Source organism: Salvelinus alpinus, chromosome 3 (genome assembly GCF_045679555.1).
Source record: "Salvelinus alpinus chromosome 3, SLU_Salpinus.1, whole genome shotgun sequence".
Lineage (NCBI taxonomy): Eukaryota > Metazoa > Chordata > Actinopteri > Salmoniformes > Salmonidae > Salvelinus > Salvelinus alpinus.
Genome location: NC_092088.1, coordinates 97,720,555 through 97,737,185, shown reverse-complemented (window position 1 = coordinate 97,737,185; position 16,631 = coordinate 97,720,555). Strand labels below are relative to the sequence as shown.

The following is a 16,631-nucleotide window of genomic DNA, read 5'->3' as shown; positions in this document are numbered from 1 at the left end:
AGAGGAGGAGGAGGAGGGAGGAAGAGGGGGAGTAGATGAGAGTGAGCTCCAGGGAGAGTTCTATGACATCACCACATTCTGCAGATGAAAGCATATGGAAATAAGCTTTTAAAACAGAATTGAACATCTTAAAGACAGAGATGCTGGATGGATCCCCCTAAATGCTTCTGAACATGAATGCGGGCTATCTAGACTTCAATGTTATGGCTTGCGTCAAAGACGGGTCCCTATTCCCTATGTAGTGCACTACTTTTTACCAGGGCCTGCATAGGGCTCTGGTCAAATATAGTGCACTATATAGAGAAAGGGGTGGCATTTTGGACATTTTGGACCCTCATTACTTCTGGAAATGTATGTGGGCTATCTAGACTATAATGATATGGCTTGATGCACAGAATGTAATAGTTGAAGCTGTGTATCTGCGTGGGAGGAAATTAGCTTTTAAACATCAGCAGAAAATGGGCTAATTTGCAGGTTTTAATTTCCAATGTGTTCAGATGTTCAGTGTTCTCCTCAGAGGGAAGCAGCACAAGAGTTAAAGGCCTTGTCAGCAGCTAGTGGGACAGTGGTTCGGGACTCTGGCAGAAGCAGCACATGAGTTAAAGGCCTTGTCAGCAGCTAGTGGGACAGTGGTTAGGGACTCTGGCAGAAGCAGCACATGAGTTAAAGGCCTTGTCAGCAGCTAGTGGGACAGTGGTTAGGGACTCTGGCAGAAGCAGCACATGAGTTAAAGGCCTTGTCAGCAGCTAGTGGGACAGTGGTTCGGGACTCTGGCAGAAGCAGCACATGAGTTAAAGGCCTTGTCAGCAGCTAGTGGGACAGTGGTTAGGGACTCTGGCAGAAGCAGCACATGAGTTAAAGGCCTTGTCAGCAGCTAGTGGGACAGTGGTTCGGGACTCTGGCAGAAGCAGCACATGAGTTAAAGGCCTTGTCAGCAGCTAGTGGGACAGTGGTTAGGGACTCTGGCAGAAGCAGCACATGAGTTAAAGGCCTTGTCAGCAGCTAGTGGGACAGTGGTTCGGGACTCTGGCAGAAGCAGCACATGAGTTAAAGGCCTTGTCAGCAGCTAGTGGGACAGTGGTTAGGGACTCTGGCAGAAGCAGCACATGAGTGAAAGGCCTGGTCAGCAGCTAGTGGGACAGTGGTTCGGGACTCAGCAGTTCTAGTTAGATGCTAAATGACCGACCTACTACCCCGCTCAGCAAGCCATTAGAGACCTGCCTGTACCTTCAGAATGAATACCTTATCCTTTCCGATAACGTCTTGTTATGTAGTGTAGAAATAAGACACAGGAGGGTAGGCGTTACTCTAATTATTGGTACAGCGTGATGCGGTCGCTAGGTACGAAACTCCTAACCATTTCATGACACAGTTTTACGGGAAATCTCTCTTGCTTAAAATACAAGCACGATGTATCCCCAAACATAATGTTAGCTCAGGGATATTGAATAATTTTAGCCTGCATGTTGCCGAATGTCAAGCACAACCGATGCTCATTTTTCAAATCTGGATTTTAGTTTTTTTCCAAGGATGATTGATTTATGGCTCAATCATGTCAGTTAAAAATGCTTTTAAAATGTCAGCCAGGACAACATGGATTTTGGCATGGTGTTCTCATTGGGCACTTGACTAGAATAGGAAGCCTTCCTGTCTGTCCATCTGTCTGTCTGTCCATCTGTCTGTCTGCCTCTTTGCCTGTCTGTCTGCCTTCCTTCCCTCCTTCCTTCCTGACTGACTGACTGACTGACTGTCTTCCTGCCTGCCTGCCTGTCTGTCTATCACACACACACACACACACACACACACACACACACACACACACACACACACACACACACACACACACACACACACACACACACACACACACACACACACACACACACACACACACACACACACACACACACACACACACACACACACACACACACACACACACACACTGATGGGACGAGGCCCTCCGATGGTTCTTAGTCATAGATACAGTGATAGAGATGTACTGTATATGTGTGGAACATAGCAACTGGCTATCTGGGAATGATACTGGCTTTCTGGAAGAAGAGAGGACACTAAACCAATCCTTTTTCACGCCCTGCTTTCCATCTATCCAGTCTCCCAAAGTGTGCACTTGTTCACTTCACATCATGGAGTTGAAAGGATGACTGGTATAAGAAATATGAGCCATGCTTACACCGATATGTGAGGAGGGAAGCATCTGCTTCTGGGAATGACTGTCTGGCTCTCTGTAAGTGGAGAGAGAGGAAGGTCAACTGAACCCTGTTCCCTGGACTCTGTGTTGTGTCTGAAGGAGGAGACGAGACATACACAGCTGCATTGTTTAGATAGAATCATGACTATAGTTGACCTGGAACTCCCTAATAGCAGAGGGTTAATACCAGGCAGACAGGCACTAAGGTACAGAGAAGAGAAGAGAGAGAGAGAGAGGAGAGGAAGGGGGAGAGGAGAGGAGACAGCGGGGGAGCGGAGGAGAATGGGGAGAGGAGAGGTAGAAGAGGAGAGAAGAGGAAGTAGAGAAAAGGGGGAGAGGAGAGAGGAAAAGGAAGGAGAGAGGGAGAAGAGGAGAGAAGAGGAAGTAGAGAAAAGGGGGAGAGGAGAGGGAGAAGAGGAGAGAGGATGAAGTAGAGAAAAGGGGGGAGAGGAGAGGAGAGGGAGAAGAGGAGAGAAGAGGAAGTAGAGAAAAGGGAGAGAGGAGAGGGAGAAGAGGAGAGAAGAGGAAGTAGAGAAAAGGGAGAGAGGAGAGTGGTCTAAGAGCCTCTCTAAACCTTTCTTGAGTGTCTGCAGATGGGTAGGTGCAGTAAATCTAGTGTTCACAGAACACAGTGAGTGAAGCCAGTTGGAAGACTCATCCAGACTCCCAAAATCACATTTCACTGCACTACTAGGCTAAATGGATGCTGTGCTTCTGTGTGCCATGCTGGTTGCTGGAATTTCTGAGCATCAGCAGGGCTTTTGGACTATCCACAAGATTACATCTTGAGATCTGAAGCGACATGCTTTGAAAAATTCTCTCAGTGCTCTCTATGTCTGTGTGTCTGTGTGTCTGTGGCCGACCAATGGATAGCAGTGTCTGTGCTCTGTGCTGAAAGGCAAAAGAGTTTCCCACCAATAGGGAAGATCAAGTGGACTGCAGCCTTACTTTCTGCAGTGGACAGTGGGTTTTACAGCTAACCCAGGCTGAGACAGTGGACAGCAGTCAGTGGGTTTTACAGCTAACCCAAGCTGAGACAGTGGACAGCAGTCAGTGAGTTTTACAGCTAACCCAGGCTGAGACAGTGGACAGCAGTCAGTGGGTTTTACAGCTAACCCAGGCTGAGACAGTGGACAGCAGTCAGTGAGTTTTACAGCTAACCCAGGCTGAGACAGTGGACAGCAGTCAGTGGGTTTTACAGCTAACCCAGGCTGAGACAGTGGACAGCAGTCAGTGGGTTTTACAGCTAACCCAGGCTGAGACAGTGGACAGAGGCTTTTACAGCTAACCCAGGCTGAGACAGTGGACAGTGGGTTTTACAGCTAACCCAGGCTGAGACAGTGGACAGTGGGTTTTACAGCTAACCCAGGCTGAGACAGTGGACAGTGGGTTTTACAGCTAACGCAGGCTGAGACAGTGGCCAGTGGGTTTTACAACTAACCCAGGCTGAGACAGTGGACAGTGGGTTTTACAGCTAACCCAGGCTGAGACAGTGGACAGTGGGTTTTACAGCTAACCCAGGCTGAGACAGTGGCCAGTGGGTTTTACAGCTAACCCAGGCTGAGACAGTGGACAGTGGGTTTTACAGCTAACCCAGGCTGAGACAGTGGCCAGTGGGTTTTACAGCTAACCCAGGCTGAGACAGTGGACAGTGGGTTTTACAGCTAACCCAGGCTGAGACAGTGGACAGCAGTCAGTGGGTTTTACAGCTAACGCAGGCTGAGACAGTGGACAGTGGGTTTTACAGCTAACCCAGGCTGAGACAGTGGACAGTGGGTTTTACAGCTAACCCAGGCTGAGACAGTGGACAGTGGGTTTTACAACTAACCCAGGCTGAGACAGTGGACAGTGGGTTTTACAGCTAACCCAGGCTGAGACAGTGGACAGTGGGTTTTACAGCTAACCCAGGCTGAGACAGTGGACAGTGGGTTTTACAGCTAACCCAGGCTGAGACAGTGGATAGTGGGTTTTACAGCTAACCCAGGCTGAGACAGTGGACAGTGGGTTTTACAGCTAACCCAGGCTGAGACAGTGGATAGTGGGTTTTACAGCTAACCCAGGCTGAGACAGTGGACAGTGGGTTTTACAGCTAACCCAGGCTGAGACAGTGGACAGTGGGTTTTACAGCTAACCCAGGCTGAGACAGTGGACAGTGGGTTTTACAGCTAACCCAGGCTGAGACAGTGGACAGTGGGTTTTACAGCTAACCCAGGCTGAGACAGTGGACAGTGGGTTTTACAGCTAACCCAGGCTGAGACAGTGGACAGTGGGTTTTACAGCTAACCCGGGCTGAGAGGTCAAAGGGGCAAGTGCAGATTTATTGTTGCTTGTAGAAATGGTCTGCATCCAAAATGGCACCCTATTCCCTATTAAGTGCACTTCTTTAAGTCACATGGTCCCTGGTCAAAAGTAAAGCAGAATATAGGGAATAGAATGCCATTATGGACTCAGAGTCATTGATCCATGCCACAGCAACTGTCTCCATTCATCTAGTGAGTAACGTTAGCCCCCTCATTTAGGCCTGCCTGCTGATCACCATGGAAACGCCATCGCCCGGGCACTTCACTGGCATCATCAGCTCTGTGACGATGATTCATGGGGACTTCACACCTAAAGCCCACAGAGCTGTTTATTATGGTCTGGCTGGGTTACTTGGTGACTGTTTTGCTTGGTGGCTGGGTGACTGGGTGGCTGGGTGGCTGGGTGGCTGGGTGACTGCGTGGCTGGGTGGCTGGGTGACTGGGTGACTGGGTGGCTGGGTAACTGGGTGACTGGGTGACTAGGTGAGTGGGTGCTGGGTGACTGGGTGGCTGGGTGGCTGGGTGACTGGGGGACTGGGTGGCTAGGTGACTGGGTGACTGGGGAGCTGGGTGACTAGGTGAGTGGGTGCTGGGTGACTGGGTAACTGGGGGGCTGGGTGACTGGGTGACTGGGTGACTGGGTGGCTGGGTAACTGGGTGACTGGGTGACTGGGTGCTGGGTGACTGGGTGACTGGGGGGCTGGGTGACTGGGTGACTGGGTGACTGGGGGGCTGGGAAACTGGGTGACTGGGTGACTGGGTGACTGAGAAGAATAGTTAAAACACTTGAATATTACCTCTGGGCCATTCACACTATATTTCATTGGTGATGCCACTGGCTGCTCCAAAATGCCATGGCAACTTATTCCCTGGCCCTTAGTAATGCACTACATAGGGAGAATACGGTGTCGTTTGGGACAGCAAGTGTTTGTATGAATTATACCTGTTGTCACAGATACACCAGTGTGGCTTTCTGACTGATCTAACCCACCATGGCCTGGTCACAGTCTAGTGTTCTACTGTCTGTCTGATACAGTGGCTCTGTCACAGTCTAGTGTTCTACTGTCTGTCTGATACAGCGGCTCTGTCACAGTCTAGTGTTCTACTGTCTGTCTGATATAGTGGCCCTGTCACAGTATAGTGTTCTACTGTCTGTCTGATACAGTGGCTCTGTCACAGTCTAGTGTTCTACTGTCTGTCTGATATAGTGGCTCTGTCACAGTCTAGTGTTCTACTGTCTGTCTGATATAGTGACTCTGTCACAGTCTAGTGTTCTACTGCCTGTCTGATATAGTGGCTCTGTCACAGTCTAGTGTTCTACTGTCTGTCTGATACAGCGGCTCTGTCACAGTCTAGTGTTCTACTGTCTGTCTGATACAGCGGCTCTGTCACAGTCTAGTGTTCTACTGTCTGTCTGATATAGTGGCTCTGTCACAGTCTAGTGTTCTACTGTCTGTCTGTCTGTCTGATACAGTGGCTCTGTCACAGTCTAGTGTTCTACTGTCTGTCTGATACAGTGGCTCTGTCACAGTCTAGTGTTCTACTGTCTGTCTGATACAGTGGCTCTGTCACAGTCTAGTGTTCTACTGTCTGTCTGTCTGATACAGTGGCTCTGTCACAGTCTAGTGTTCTACTGTCTGTCTGTCTGATACAGTGGCTCTGTCACAGTCTAGTGTTCTACTGTCTGTCTGATACAGTGGCTCTGTCACAGTCTAGTGTTCTACTGTCTGTCTGATACAGCGGCTCTGTCACAGTCTAGTGTTCTACTGTCTGTCTGATATAGTGGCTCTGTCACAGTCTAGTGTTCTACTGTCTGTCTGTCTGATACAGTGGCTCTGTCACAGTCTAGTGTTCTACTGTCTGTCTGATACAGCGGCTCTGTCACAGTCTAGTGTTCTACTGTCTGTCTGATATAGTGGCTCTGTCACAGTCTAGTGTTCTACTGTCTGTCTGATACAGTGGCTCTGTCACAGTCTAGTGTTCTACTGTCTGTCTGTCTGATACAGTGGCTCTGTCACAGTCTAGTGTTCTACTGTCTGTCTGATACAGTGGCTCTGTCACAGTCTAGTGTTCTACTGTCTGTCTGTCTGATATAGTGGCTCTGTCACAGTCTAGTGTTCTACTGTCTGTCTGATACAGTGGCTCTGTCACAGTCTAGTGTTCTACTGTATGTCTGATACAGTGGCTCTGTCACAGTTTAGTGTTCTACTGTCTGTCTGATACAGTGGCTCTGTCACAGTCTAGTGTTCTACTGTATGTCTGATACAGTGGCTCTGTCACAGTCTAGTGTTCTACTGTCTGTCTGTCTGATATAGTGGCTCTGTCACAGTCTAGTTTTCTACTGTCTGTCTGATACAGTGGCTCTGTCACAGTCTAGTGTTCTACTGTCTGTCTGATATAGTGGCTCTGTCACAGTCTAGTGTTCTACTGTCTGTCTGATATAGTGGCTCTGTCACAGTCTAGTGTTCTACTGTCTGTCTGTCTGATACAGTGGCTCTGTCACAGTCTAGTGTTCTACTGTCTGTCTGTCTGATATAGTGGCTCTGTCACAGTCTAGTGTTCTACTGTCTGTCTGATACAGTGGCTCTGTCACAGTCTAGTGTTCTACTGTCTGTCTGATACAGTGGCTCTGTCACAGTCTAGTGTTCTACTGTCTGTCTGATACAGTGGCTCTGTCACAGTCTAGTGTTCTACTGTCTGTCTGTCTGATATAGTGGCTCTGTCACAGTCTAGTGTTCTACTGTCTGTCTGTCTGATACAGTGGCTCTGTCACAGTCTAGTGTTATACTGTCTGTCTGATACAGTGGCTTTGTCACAGTCTAGTGTTCTACTGTCTGTCTGATATAGTGGCTCTGTCACAGTCTAGTGTTCTACTGTCTGTCTGTCTGATACAGTGGCTCTGTCACAGTCTAGTGTTCTACTGTCTGTCTGATACAGTGGCTCTGTCACAGTCTAGTGTTCTACTGTCTGTCTGATACAGTGGCTCTGTCACAGTCTAGTGTTCTACTGTCTGTCTGATACAGTGGCTCTGTCACAGTCTAGTGTTCTACTGTCTGTCTGTCTGTCTGATATAGTGGCTCTGTCACAGTCTAGTGTTCTACTGTCTGTCTGTCTGATACAGTGGCTCTGTCACAGTCTAGTGTTCTACTGTCTGTCTGATATAGTGTCTCTGTCACAGTCTAGTGTTCTACTGTCTGTCTGATATAGTGGCTCTGTCACAGTCTAGTGTTCTACTGTCGGTCTGATACAGTGGCTCTGTCACAGTCTAGTGTTCTACTGTCTGTCTGATACAGTGGCTCTGTCACAGTCTAGTGTTCTACTGTCTGTCTGTCTGATACAGTGGCTCTGTCACAGTCTAGTGTTCTACTGTCTGTCTGATACAGTGGCTCTGTCACAGTCTAGTGTTCTACTGTCTGTCTGTCTGATATAGTGGCTCAAATCAAATCAAATCAAATCAAATTTTATTAGTCACATACACATGGTTAGCAGATGTTAATGCGAGTGTAGCGAAATGCTTGTGCTTCTAGTTCCGACAATGCAGTAATAACCAACAAGTAATCTAACCTAACAATTCCACAACTACTACCTTACACACACACACAAGTGTAAAGGGATAAAGAATATGTACATAAAGATATATGAATGAGTGGTGGTACAGAACGGCATGGCAAGATGCAGTAGATGGTATAGAGTACGGTATATACATATGAGATGAGTACTGTAGGGTATGTAAACATAAAGTGGCATAGTTTAAAGTGGCTAGTGGTACATGTATTACATAAAGATGGCAAGATGCAGTAGATGATATAGAGTACAGTATATACATATGAGATGGGTAATGTAGGGTATGTAAACATTATATTAAGTGGCATTGTTTAAAGTGGCTAGTGGTACATTTTTACATAATTTCCATCAATTCCCATTTTTAAAGTGGCTGGAGTTGAGTCAGTATGTTGGCAGCGGCCGCTAAATGTTAGTGGTGGCTGTTTAACAGTCTGATGGCCTTGAGATAGAAGCTGTTTTTCAGTCTCTCGGTCCCTGCTTTGATGCACCTGTACTGACCTCGCCTTCTGGATGATAGCGGGGTGAACAGGCAGTGGCTTGGGTGGTTGTTGTCCTTGATGATCTTTATGGCCTTCCTGTGACATCGGGTGGTGTAGGTGTCCTGGAGGGCAGGTAGTTTGCCCCCGGTGATGCGTTCTGCAGACCTCACTACCCTCTGGAGAGCCTTACGGTTGTGGGCGGAGCAGTTGCCGTACCAGGCGGTGATACAGCCCGACAGGATGCTCTCGATTGTGCATCTGTAGAAGTTTGTGAGTGCTTTTGGTGACAAGCCGAATTTCTTCAGCCTCCTGAGGTTGAAGAGGCGCTGCTGCGCCTTTGTCACAGTGATGACAACTGTAATGTTATTTTAGTAGAAGACCGGTAAGTGAGGACGGTTCAAATGTCTGGTTTAGGTTACTGTCAGTGACATCTACAGACAGAACACTGGAAATTAGAGATTAGATACTGTTTAATGAATTAATTTAGACACATATCCTAACAACAGTCTCATGTACAGGTTTCCCCTAGTTTATAACAGACCAACAGTCTCATGTACAGGTTTCCCCTAGTTTATAACAGAACAACAGTCTCATGTACAGGTTTCCCCTAGTTTATAACAGAACAATAGTCTCATGTACAGGTTTCCCCTAGTTTATAACAGAACAACAGTCTCATGTACAGGTTTCCCCTAGTTTATAACAGAACAACAGTCTCATGTACAGGTTTCCCCTAGTTTATAACAGAACAACAGTCTCATGTACAGGTTTCCCCTAGTTTATAACAGAACAATAGTCTCATGTACAGGTTTCCCCTAGTTTATAACAGAACAACAGTCTCATGTACAGGTTTCCCCTAGTTTATAACAGAACAATAGTCTCATGTACAGGTTTCCCCTAGTTTATAACAGAACAACAGTCTCATGTACAGGTTTCCCCTAGTTTATAACAGAAGAATAGTCTCATGTACAGGTTTCCCCTAGTTTATAACAGAACAATAGTCTCATGTACAGGTTTCCCCTAGTTTATAACAGAACAATAGTCTCATGTACAGGTTTCCCCTAGTTTATAACAGAACAATAGTCTCATGTACAGGTTTCCCCTAGTTTATAACAGAACAATAGTCTCATGTACAGGTTTCCCCTAGTTTATAACAGAACAACAGTCTCATGTACAGGTTTCCCCTAGTTTATAACAGAACAACAGTCTCATGTACAGGTTTCCCCTAGTTTATAACAGAACAATAGTCTCATGTACAGGTTTCCCCTAGTTTATAACAGAACAACAGTCTCATGTACAGGTTTCCCCTAGTTTATAAGATAACAACAGTCTCATGTACAGGTTTCCCCTAGTTTATATTTCTTATAATTTCCTTTTATTTTGTGAGTTTCTCTATTGGCTTCCTAACAGGTTCATTTGTAATGTAGCTTTAGTGAGTTTCTCTATTGGCTTCCTAACAGGTTCATTTGTAATGTAGCTTTAGTGAGTTTCTCTATTGGCTTACTAACAGGCTGATATGTTATGTAGCTTTAGTGAGTTTCTCTATTGGCTTCCTAACAGGTTGATATGTTATGTAGCTTTAGTGAGTTTCTCTATTGGCTTCCTAACAGGCTGATGTGTTATGTAGCTTTAGTGAGTTTCTCTATTGGCTTCCTAACAGGTTGATGTGTAGCTAAATGCTAGCTGGGTTGGGACTGTTGTGAATAGAAGCATGCAGATTTGCATATATCTAGAAGAGCTGGGTCATGTCTGCTTTTCCCAGGACATCACCAGGACTATTTCATGTCGTTTCACGGAGATTGATTTGTTGTGATCTTGTTGAATGTGACCCTAGACTGTGGTTGCTGCCCGGCAACACACGTGTGATCTGTAAAATGAATGAAGCATTGATTACAGGAAAGAAACAGTACATCTGGGGGGGGGATCTTATTGTGTTTCTGATGTTTAGTAGCTACAGGATGCTCCTGTTCTCTGAATGGCCAATCAAACAGGGCGGGGCTTGTCGCTGGTCTTGCCAAACATTTTTTCATGGCCTCGGCTGAACAGAACAGTAGCCTACTGTGTGTGTGCATGATGTGGCTCTCTGTGTGTGTGTGACTTATATGCATGCACACTCATGCTCGACTGAGCTCATCTGTTCTGTTCTCCTCTGTTCTGTTCTCCTCTCCTCTGTTCTCCTCTGTTCTGTTCTCCTCTGTTCTGTTCTGATCTGTTCTCCTCTGTTCTGTTCTCATCTGTTCTGTTCTCTTCTGTTCTCCTCTGTTCTGTTCTCCTCTGTTCTGTTCTCCTCTGTTCTCCTCTGTTCTGTTCTCCTCTGTTCTGTTCTCCTCTGTTCTCCTCTGTTCTCCTCTGTTCTGTTCTCCTCTGTTCTGTTCTCCCCTGTTCTGTTCTCCTCTGTTCTGTTCCTCTCTGTTCTCTTCTGTTCTGTTCTCCTCTGTTCTCCTCTCCTCTGTTCTGTTCTGTTCTCCTCTGTTCTGTTCTCCTCTGTTCTGTTCTCTTCTGTTCTCCTCTGTTCTGTTCTCCTCTGTTCTCTTCTGTTCTGTTCTCATCTGTTCTGTTCTCCTCTGTTCTGTTCTCTTCTGTTCTGTTCTCCTCTGTTCTGTTCTCCTCTGTTCTGTTCTGTTCTTCTCTCCTTTCCTCTCCTCTGTTCTGTTCTCCTCTGTTATGTTCTGTTCTCCTCTCCTCTGTTCTGTTCTCCTCTGTTCTGTTCTCCTCTGTTCTCCTCTGTTCTGTTCTCTTCTGTTCTGTTCTCCTCTGTTCTGTTCTGTTCTCCTCTATTCTCCTCTGTTCTGTTCTCCTCTGTTCTGTTCTCCTCTGTTCTGTTCTGTTCTCTTCTGTTCTCCTCTCCTCTATTCTCCTCTGTTCTGTTCCTCTCTGTTCTCCTCTGTTCTGTTCTCCTCTATTCTCCTCTGTTCTGTTCCTCTCTGTTCTCCTCTGTTCTGTTCTCCTCTGTTCTCCTCTACTCTTCGGTGTTCTGTTCTGTTCTACTCTCCTCTGTTCTGTTCTGTTCTTCTCTCCTCTTCTCTCCTCTGTTCTGTTCTCCTCTGTTATGTTCTGTTCTCCTCTGTTCGGTTCTCCTCTGTTCGGTTCTCCTCTGTTCTGTTCTCTTCTGTTCTGTTCTCCTCTCCTCTGATCTGTTCTCCTCTCCACTGTTCTCCTCTGTTCTGTTCTCTTCTGTTCTGTTCTCCTCTTCGGTGTTCTGTTCTGTTCTACTCTCCTCTGCTCTGTTCTGTTCTACTCTCCTCTGCTCTGTTCTGTTCTCCTCTGTTATGTTTCCTCTCCTCTGTTCTGTTCTGTTCTCCTCTCCACTGTTCTCCTCTGTTCTGCTCTGCTCTGTTCTCCTCTGTTCTCCTCTCCTCTGTTCTGCTCTGCTCTGTAGATGGATGAGATTAAGGTAAAAGACAGAGCATGCTGTGTGCTGGGGAAGGAGCTGGGGGTTCAGGCTGGACACACTCAGAGGCTCCAGCTGCAGAAGGAGGCTGTGGATGAGCAGCTAGCCCAGATCAGAAGCAGGGAGCCTGGGGCAGGAGGACACCTCCACAGCCCCAAAAGAGACGCTCCTTACCCCAGTGGTGCAGGAGACACCTCAGAGAGCCTCGTAAGCAATCTATCTCCCTCCATCTCGCCTCTAACTGCTGCTTAATGCAGGCTATCCCTCCATCTAGCTTCTAACTGCTGCTTAATGCAGGCTATCTATAGCCTTACCTCCACAAACGCAAGGCCTTTTGTTGCATCTGCAACTTTAAATATAGCTAACGTGTTTATTTTGCTTTCTTTGTGCTTCACCTTCTTTATCTGTTTCTAGATGCTTAAATGGAGTCTAGAAATCTGCCCTGGCTGAGCCTAGATTTTCTCTATTCCTCCACTCAGCACCAGTCCTCTCACCTTCCTTTACTGTCTATTCCTCCACTCAGCACCAGTCCTCTCACCTTCCTTTACTGTCTATTACTGCACCCAGCACCAGTCCTCTCACCTTCCTTTACTGTCTATTACTGCACCCAGCACCAGTCCTCTCACCTTCCTTTACTGTCTATTACTGCACCCAGCACCAGTCCTCTCACCTTCCTTTACTGTATATTCCTCCACCCAGCACCAGTCCTTTCACCTTCCTTTACTGTCTATTACTGCACCCAGCACCAGTCCTCTCACCTTCCTTTACTGTCTATTCCTCCACCCAGCACCAGTCCTCTCACCTTCCTTTACTGTCTATTACTGCACCCAGCACCAGTCCTCTAACCTTCCTTTACTGTCTATTCCTCCACCCAGCACCAGTCCTCTCACCTTCCTTTACTGTCTATACCTCCACTCAGCACCAGTCCTCTAACCTTCCTTTACTGTCTATTACTGCACCCAGCACCAGTCCTCTCACCTTCCTTTACTGTCTATTACTGCACCCAGCACCAGTCCTCTCACCTTCCTTTACTGTCTATTACTGCACCCAGCACCAGTCCTCTAACCTTCCTTTACTGTCTATTCCTCCACCCAGCACCAGTCCTCTCACCTTCCTTTACTGTCTATACCTCCACTCAGCACCAGTCCTCTCACCTTCCTTTACTGTCTATTACTGCACCCAGCACCAGTCCTCTCACCTTCCTTTACTGTCTATTACTGCACCCAGCACCAGTCCTCTAACCTTCCTTTACTGTCTATTACTGCACCCAGCACCAGTCCTCTCACCTTCCTTTACTGTCTATTACTGCACCCAGCACCAGTCCTCTCACCTTCCTTTACTGTCTATTACTGCACCCAGCGCCAGTCCTCTCACCTTCCTTTACTGTCTATTACTGCACCCAGCACCAGTCCTCTAACCTTCCTTTACTGTCTATTACTGCACCCAGCACCAGTCCTCTCACCTTCCTTTACTGTCTATTACTACACCCAGCACCACTCCTCTTACCTTCCTTTACTGTCTATTCCTCCACCCAGCACCAGTCCTCTCACCTTCCTTTACTGTCTATTCCTCCACCCAGCACCAGTCCTCTAACCTTCCTTTACTGTATATTCCTCCACCCAGCACCAGTCCTCTTACCTTCCTTTACTGTCTATTCCTCCTTCCTTTACTGTCTATTCCTCCACCCAGCACCAGTCCTCTCACCTTCCTTTACTGTCTATTCCTCCTTCCTTTACTGTCTATTCCTCCACCCAGCACCAGTCCTCTTACCTTCCTTTACTGTCTATTCCTCCTTCCTTTACTGTCTATTCCTCCACCCAGCACCAGTCCTCTCACCTTCCTTTACTGTATATTCCTCCTCCCAGCACCAGTCCTCTCACCTTCCTTTACTGTCTATTCCTCCACCCAGCACCAGTCCTCTCACCTTCCTTTACTGTCTATTCCTCCTCCCAGCACCAGTCCTCTCACCTTCCTTTACTGTCTATTACTGCACCCAGCACCAGTCCTCTCACCTTCCTTTACTGTCTATTCCTCCACCCAGCACCAGTCCTCTCACCTTCCTTTACTGTCTATTCCTCCACCCAGCACCAGTCCCTCTAACCTTCCTTTACTGTCTGTTCCTCCACCCAGCACCAGTCCTCTCACCTTCCTTTACTGTCTATTACTGCACCCAGCACCAGTCCTCTAACCTTCCTTTACTGTCTATTACTGCACCCAGCACCAGTCCTCTCACCTTCCTTTACTGTCTATTACTACACCCAGCACCACTCCTCTTACCTTCCTTTACTGTCTATTCCTCCACCCAGCACCAGTCCTCTCACCTTCCTTTACTGTCTATTCCTCCACCCAGCACCAGTCCTCTCACCTTCCTTTACTGTCTATTCCTCCACCCAGCACCAGTCCCTCTAACCTTCCTTTACTGTCTGTTCCTCCACCCAGCACCAGTCCTCTCACCTTCCTTTACTGTCTGTTCCTCCACCCAGCACCAGTCCTCTCACCTTCCTTTTTATTGTCTATTCCTCCACCCAGCACCAGTCCTCTCACCTTCCTTTACTGTCTATCAGCAGATACGATGTTCTCTGTTGTTGAAAGATGTCTTCTGCACCACTGAATAAGGAATTCTTGAGATGTTTATAGATGGTTTTGTTACGATCTCGTTCTTTCGTCTTCAGCTCTTGATTTTAATATTTTCAGCTCATAAATATATATATATGAATCTCTGAATTTTCAACACAGTGGATACAAAAGACTGCACATTTCAATTTGAATTAATTTTAATTTTATAAATATTTTACAGCAAATTCCTCGTAATCAAATTTACACACGTCACCATTCCCCGTTGAAGAACTAAATGTTTGATGTCCTAGCTGTTCTTTCAGCACCAATCCAAGCCTGCCTGCTGTGCACCAGTCCGTGGCCTGTGACTTCCTCATTCTATAAGCACATCACCTGAACGCCTTCACACTGTCACCAATATTCCCACTCCCTTACACTCACCTACTCATGCTTCCAGACTAGACACCTGTTATTTCAACAGGCTACTTACTTATTATTATCAGCATACCTCTCAATGTAGGTAGTCTCTTCTCACAGCTGCGGAGTCTGAGCGTCAGGAGTCAGGAGTAGCAGGGACCAGCTTTGGGGTCAATTCCAATTCAAGTCAGTCAATTCAGGAAGTAAATTGACGTTCCAATTCAATAATTGAAAAAAAAAAGACTTTTCAATAAACTGAAAAGGAGAAGATATTTATTTTAAAATGTTAAATTCAAATAATAATTTCCTGAATTGACTTCCTTCATTTCAAAAGGACCCCAACCCTGATGAGTAGCGAGCAGGGCTGTACTGTAATAAACACTAGTGACCGTAGACTATTGAATAGTGCTTCCATTTTCACAGCAGAAAATGGATGGATGTTTTTCATTTTTCTGTTTATTATTTGTTCTGCGTAAGAATGAATGTACCCACTGCACACTTCATTACACTGTTATATAGAGAGAAAAAAACCCATGTCAACAGGAACCCAGAAGTGTCCAGGTGTATTTTATCACATGAACTGACGTTTCCACATGGAGTGTTTACAGTGAAGGTCCATAGGGCTTTAGATACGTGGGGTTCAGTGGGTGGGGCCTAATATACTGTAATAATATGGCCTACAGGGGTCTGGGGAGGGTGTTTGAGGTTATTCCCAGTAATCTGCAGTCGGTGTGTGTTTCAGGAACAGCAGTTGGATGAGAAGGAAGCTCGGCGCTTCCAACTGAAGATCTCTGAGCTGAGTGCCATCATCCGCAAACTGGAAGACCGCAACGCCCTCTTGTCAGAGGAAAGAAACGAACTGGTGAGCCGTTCTGACGTCTTCTAATCACAAGTATAAACTGGGTGGTTCCAGCCCTGAATGCTGATTTGCTGGAGGACCGCAATGCCCTCCTGTTTGGTTCTGGTATAACAACCAGGTTTGGTATTGGATCAGCTTGGTTCTGGAATAACAACCAGGTTTGGTATTGGATCAGTTTGGTTCTGGAATAACAACCAGGTTTGGTATTGGATCAGCTTGGTTCTGGAATAACAACCAGGTTTGGTATTGGATCAGCTTGGTTCTGGAATAACAACCAGGTTTGGTATTGGATCAGCTTGGTTCTGGAATAACAACCAGGTTTGGTATTGGATCAGTTTGGTTCTGGCATAACAACCATGTGGATCATTGATGTTATGGTAAAATATGGTGGTGGCTCATTGATGTTATGGTAAAATATGGTGGTGGATCATTGATGTTATGGTAAAATATGGTGGTGGATAATTGATGTTATGGTAAAATATGGAGGTGGATAATTGATGTTTTGGTAAAATATGGAGGTGGATAATTGATGTTATGGTAAAATATGGTGGTGGATAATTGATGTTATGGTAAAATATGGAGGTGGATAATTGATGTTATGGTAAAATATGGTGGTGGATCATTGATGTTATGGTAAAATATGGAGGTGGATAATTGATGTTATGGTAAAATATGGTGGTGGATAATTGATGTTATGGTAAAATATGGAGGTGGATAATTGATGTTTTGGTAAAATATGGAGGTGGATAATTGATGTTATGGTAAAATATGGTGGTGGATAATTGATGTTATGGTAAAATATGGAGGTGGATAATTGATGTTATGGTAAAATATGGTGGTGGATCATTGATGTTAT

At 46.2% G+C, this 16,631-nt stretch overlaps 1 protein-coding gene across 17 annotated transcripts in view; it reads left to right on the top strand.

Annotated features, from left to right (window-relative positions):
- Positions 1–16,631, top strand: part of jakmip3 (Janus kinase and microtubule interacting protein 3) — an 84,567-nt gene that overhangs the window by 35,137 nt on the left and 32,799 nt on the right. For 7 of the 17 annotated variants that reach the window (XM_071394618.1, XM_071394617.1, XM_071394614.1 and 4 more), the window contains exons 4-5: positions 11,932–12,150; positions 15,659–15,778. In XM_071394618.1, coding sequence (XP_071250719.1) covers positions 11,932–12,150; positions 15,659–15,778 — 339 coding nt within the window. The remainder of the gene's footprint in view (positions 1–11,931; positions 12,151–15,658; positions 15,779–16,631) is intronic. The other 10 variants (XM_071394623.1, XM_071394622.1, XM_071394628.1 and 7 more) reach the window with 5 other exon arrangements.